Source organism: Carassius gibelio, chromosome A11 (assembly GCF_023724105.1).
Source record: "Carassius gibelio isolate Cgi1373 ecotype wild population from Czech Republic chromosome A11, carGib1.2-hapl.c, whole genome shotgun sequence".
Classification (NCBI taxonomy): Eukaryota; Metazoa; Chordata; class Actinopteri; order Cypriniformes; family Cyprinidae; genus Carassius; species Carassius gibelio.
Window position 1 is genome coordinate 19405111 of NC_068381.1, and position 6000 is coordinate 19411110.

Below are 6000 nucleotides of genomic sequence, written 5' to 3' on the forward strand. Positions count from 1 at the left end.
CTGCTGTCTTCATCAATTATGACTGGTGCTGCAGTGCTTGAGAGTCAGAGTACTGCATCATGACACATCAGTGTTTTTACTCTTGAGTATGTGTTGAAATCAACTTTTTTTTCACCCCAGGTGGCGTCTCAGATGGTTGGTCTCAGCACAGAGGCACCATCAACGGTCACAGCCAGGGCCCAGAGGAAGAGCAGACCCTGGATCTCCAGCAGCAGATAAAGGACGAGACCCCCGTGAACCCCTACGACAGCGGCGCCGAGGGCTCTGAGCCTACTAACCCTTACCCAGCATGCAACGGCACTGTAGAGAACGAGCCCAGTCCTCAGTCCACTGTCGCCACAGACGGTAATGGACCTTTGATTTGTGACGTGGTTGAGTCACAGTGCCCTAGGGTGCAGGATCAAGAGAGCCCCACGGCGGAGCTGAATGGCTCCGGTTCTGTTGAGGGCCCTAAAGCTGAGATGGGCCTCACCATGGAGGTGGACCCCAGTGTGCAGGCAACCACAGAGGAGGAGAACCTGAAGGACGGTCAGTGCGGAGCCCTCGCCGGAGGAACACCCTTCTGTTTGCTCCTTACTAACTCCCCTCCCTCCTCTCGCTTGCTCTCCGTCTGTGTTTTTCTGCAGAGTCTCTAACACTGAACTGAAATCACTAACTGCCTGCTTTTTTGATGTTGAGTGTGCATGTGTGGTATTGACTCTAAAACCGTCTTTCTAATTCCTCTCTTGTACTGCAGAAAAAATTGCAGAAGGAGACCTGCTAGTCAACCCTCTGGATCCGCTAAACGCTGAGAAGATCAGAGTGAAAATCGCTGACCTGGGCAACGCCTGCTGGGTGGTGAGTCTGAAGTTTTTTTTGCATGTACACCAAAAACAGCTCAGTCATAAAGTGTTAAAGGTATAAACATGCTCTCATTTACATGCATCCATTGATTAATTGAACAGATTGATTGAGGTTCTGATTAGAGCCTGACCGATATATAATTTTGCATATATTATCGGCCGATATGAGCCTGTAGCCGATATATCGGTATCAGCGAATATGCCGCAGATTGGTTTTTTTTTTAATTATATTTTTTTTATATAACATAACACAGATAAAATGCTTGAAATTGTGTTATTACGACCTGGATGGAACGCTTTAAAGCTTAAGTCTATGGAAAACTTTGAACGGCCATATCTCCGTAATGGCGCAGCAAATCCGCACCAAATTCGTGGGATCCCTTCAGCTCGAGGAACCCTCTCTGAATTGAGTGTACATCTAGAGGCCCTCTTTCGATTAAGACCCCCACTGCATCGATAGCTCCAGGGGTTTTGGGGAACACATCCGCTGGCGTGTTCACTAGATAGTGACACCAGTCAACACTTTCACTTCAGTAAGGAGGTCTCTTGTTCAGGCAGCAGCATTCAAGCGTTGTCTTATTCGACTGTAAGTGCCCTGCGAAGTGCACTTCACATGAAATTCAAGGGAACGTACACGTTACTTTCAAAGGGCACTAAAGTGCGCGAGAAGTGAATTTATATTGTATTTATTTACAGAGGTATATTATGTCACACTACACACTTCTTTAGTAAGCTTCGTCTGTGTGTGAAGACAGTAGCACAAGTCTGTGAAGGAATGTTCTGAAGTTAAATAAACTGATGGAACCAAATAAAGTTGAATTAAATTCATTTGAATTAAAGTTGAACTTCAGTGCACTGAACAGTAAAATTGATCACCACATTTGAGTGATCATTGCAAAAAAAAAAAATTATGTATATATATTCTGTTTATGTATATACTGCATTCTATATATAATACCAGTCAAATGTTTGGACACATGAATGGGAAAGTGTCCAAACGTTTGACTGGTGCTGTACTATAATATACACAAAGAATATCGGCCAATATATCGACATCAGCCTTTTTTTACTCCCTAATATCAGTATCGACCCCCAAAAAACCATATCCGTGGGGCTCTAGTTCTGATATCCTCATTGGTATTAATGCCTCGCCTCTGTGTCAGCGGTTGATTCTTCTTCATGTAACTCTTGTTTGTCATCATCAGCACAAGCACTTCACAGACGACATTCAGACGCGGCAGTATCGCTCTCTGGAGGTGCTGATTGGAGCAGGATACAGCACCCCAGCTGACATCTGGAGCACAGCTTGCATGGTGCGTTTAAAGACCGCTGACTGAGATTTGAAAAAAAAATAATAAATTGTATTTGCACAAACTTTTATTTAGAGCCTATACGTATTTTTTTTATATATGCAGGGTTTTTGCGGGTCCTTTAAAAGTTGTAGGCCATAAAAAAGACTTAAATGGTAAAAGAAGAAAGTCTTAATTATGGTTTCAATAGAGGACAAAAAGTCTAGAATTGCTATATGACTATATGACAAAATGCAATGATTTTATTTAATAAATGAGTGCTGGTTGTTTCATAAAGTCAGCTGCTGTACTGCTTCCTGTACAGCCGTTACAAGGGAAACTGAAATATTTTATGAGATAAATATTTTTATATTTTATTTAGTATAATGATGGATAATAATTGTTTAAATTAATATAATAATTGTTACGTTTAAAAGCTGAAATGTGAAGTTTATTAGTTTTTTTATAAGTTTTTTTTTTTTGTGAAAAACTGTATCTGAACTGTAAATCATGTTTTTTACAGTTTAATATGTTAGCAAAGACATTTCCATACCCTTTTCTAATGGTATTAATATGGTATTAATTTTTGTTTGTGCAGGTCTTAGAAAAAGTCTTAAATTGGAGCTTAAAAATCCTGCAGATAACCTGAACATGGAATAAAACTCCACTTGTTAAGTGTGCAGTTCCAAAACGAAAAAGATTTCAAATCAGCAGCTCAGTGAGCTGAGTTTTGTGTTAGCATGTTGCTAAAATAATGACTATATACGATTCCTGTAGCTTTACGATAGCTTATGTAGTGATTCAAAACCCTAATTTGATTCAAGTACAGTTTTATGTTAACATGCTCCTAAAGTAATTACTCAAGTTCATTCCAGTAGCTTTAAGTTAGCAAGATTCGATTTGATGCTGTTGTAATTTGAATGAGTCAAAGCTCCAATTCAATTCCAGTAGTCAGGCGTTTGCAAGTTGCAAATGTAATGATTCGATACTCTCTAGATTCCAGTGGAGTTTTATGTTCGCATGCACCTAAAGTAACGATTCAAGTTTGATTAAAGCAGCTTTGCATTAGCATGATTCGATTCGATTTGCAAATTTGATTCCAGTAGAGTTTTGTTAACATGTTGACAAGGTAATGAATGCAAGTTTGATTCCAATAGTTTTGCATTAAGGTAATGACTGAACTCAAATTTGATCTAAATAGTTTTTTGTTGAAGTAATATCTTGATACTAAAATGTTATTTTAGCATGTTGCTAAGGGTTGGACACCCATAGTGTCTTGAAATGCTCTGTCTAGGTCGGCAGCTCATTTCTGTGTCTCCCTAGGCATTTGAGCTGGCAACAGGCGATTACCTGTTTGAGCCTCACTCAGGAGAGGATTATTCCAGAGACGAAGGTAATTATTCTTCCACAGGTTGGGATTTAACATTATGTAGGTGACACTGGGGAGTGAATGGCCTCTGAGCTGTGTTAGAAAAGCCATGTTATAGTCTCCTGAAATCGTGAAACATGGCAGTTTTTGTGTTGCTGATTGTCACAGGATTCCTGCAGTGCTGAAATATACAATATAGTAACCAGAATATATCAATACTACGTCAGCTTTTTTTATTTAACGGTTTCAGTCAATATCATTTTTTTTTTTGTGCATGTTCAGTTTCATTTTTACATTCAGATTACATTTGCCAATTTTATTGCGTCTATTCTCACCTTTGGATGTAATCTACTTTCACAAATAATTCAATTCACTTTTGGTGTGCACACACATTAGGGTTCATCTTTAAAAACACTAATAATTTTATCTTTAACATCATAACGGATAACATTTTTCCATACAGTACATTAAAATGTACTATTAAAATAGTTTTTTTTTTTTTTTTTGTATTTATAAAATAATATAGAATTTTAATTAGCAATTAAATTTACCAATTATTTTTAAGAACAAATTAATATCAGATACAATTTCAATAGTAACAGCTAAATAATACATTTGATAAAATTAATACTTTTAATACAAATTTTATGTCCTATATAATGTGCTAGTTATTTTGTGAAAAGTCCTGTAATCATCAGTGAATTGAAAAATTATATTTGGAGCACGAGTCATTAAAAAAAATAATAAACAGCCATCTGTAAATCAGGACAAACATGAATTGGCAGGACAACAGATGACATCATTTTTAGCACATCAATTCAAGTAAATGGTTTAAAAAGTTCCATCTATAAGTTGTTATAAATGTCAGAAGTCTTTTCCCACTGCACACAGATCACATCGCGTTGATCATCGAGCTGCTGGGGAAGATTCCTCGTAAACTCATCACAAACGGCAAATACTCCAAGGAATTTTTCACCAAGAAAGGTACATCTGTCAGTAGACACTTATTACACGAGCGACTGTGACTGTGAATGTCATAGTTCGATTGATGGAGTTATTAGTATAGCTATACATCGTTTAGTATGAGTGTAACTGTAGTCCATATAACCGCTCTTATTACTGATCGTTCCAGTTCTAAGTTCTGATTGGATGTGGATGTGTCCGTTTGTGTATCTGTGCTCTAGGTGACCTTAGGCACATCACCAAGCTGAAGCCGTGGGGTTTGCCGGACGTGCTCGTCGAAAAGTACGAATGGCCTCGAGAGGAAGCCCAGAATTTCTCAGACTTCCTCCTACCGATGTTGGACCTCGTCCCAGAGAAAAGAGCCACGGCTTCCGAGTGCCTCCGTCATTCCTGGATCGCCACCTAGTGGCCAAAAATCTCCAGCACACGCGCACACACACTTCTCTGAACTCATGAATGCTCCCCAGGGGCAGACGCTGTCTTAAGAGCCGTGCCTGGTGTCATGGCAGATATTAGCGAGTACAAGAAGGTCCGCTCACACAGATCCACTTCTCAAATCGTTGTTGCTTTTTTACGTTATTGGTATAATTTGTGTACTGTCATTAGAGTGGTTTGTGCTCTTGCTGATTTATCTAACAGCCACTTCTCTGTGGATTTCCATCATATCACAGGATGCTTTGACACACGTCAGAATTGATTCATCTTCTTAAGAGATTGGATTGTGTCCCACTTCTCTCTGTTTTCTTAAAAGCGTAGTGTTGTAGTAAATCGGACTCAGCAGCTGATTGTAGTTTTGTTGTTTTTTTCAATGTATTAAAAAAAGAGATTGTTAATTACAGCTTCCTTCAGACTGGTTTCCATATCTTCACAAGGGGTTTTACACCCGCTGTCTGAATGGAGGGAACATGAATGGACATTTTTGAAGTTATAAGTGTTATAAATTTCAGAAGTCTTCATAATGAATGTGAGCTGCTATACAGTGTAAGAGAAACATGCATATATTTTTACAACAAATGGCAAAAAATGCTAACCCTCCATGCGTCACAATCGTGTTTTTGTTTTTTAATTCACTGTACAACAGTAATAATGATGTTTAAGATGTGAATGCCAGGGAATCATTTTGGTATCAAGGTCTATTTCTGTTACGAAATCTAAAATCGGTGAAAACGTTTGAAATAGTGTACATACTCATACCAAAGAGTTGGTTCTTCACACGATCAGTGCTGTACAGACTTAAGTCCCATCACTGTGTACAGTTTTGCTATGAATGAACGGCTTAAGGAAAATGTTTGAGAATCACTGATTTACAGATTGCTTGAAATGAATCTGTGCGTCTTTCGAGCTTTTTCCCCCCTACGCTTGACTTTGAAGGGCGTCTTGCTTTCTCTTCTGGACGAGGCAGTTTCATGTAACCTTTTACAGCATTACAAATATCATCATCTGTCTTCTTTTTCATGAATGTCTCTCTGCTTCGATTGTCCAGCATTGGACTAAAATTGTTTCTGTAGTAACTTCAAATAAAGTTTTTGAAATGGCA

The 6000-nt window shown here is 38.6% G+C and overlaps 1 protein-coding gene across 4 annotated transcripts in view; it reads left to right on the forward strand.

The window, feature by feature from the left end:
- Positions 1-6000, forward strand: part of LOC128022593 (SRSF protein kinase 1) — a 37466-nt gene extending 31466 nt beyond the window's left edge. For all 4 annotated transcript variants that reach the window (XM_052610309.1, XM_052610308.1, XM_052610310.1 and 1 more), the window contains 6 exons: positions 121-528; positions 737-837; positions 2048-2155; positions 3455-3524; positions 4392-4484; positions 4685-6000. In XM_052610309.1, coding sequence (XP_052466269.1) covers positions 121-528; positions 737-837; positions 2048-2155; positions 3455-3524; positions 4392-4484; positions 4685-4869 — 965 coding nt within the window. In that variant the 3' untranslated portion in view covers positions 4870-6000. The remainder of the gene's footprint in view (positions 1-120; positions 529-736; positions 838-2047; positions 2156-3454; positions 3525-4391; positions 4485-4684) is intronic.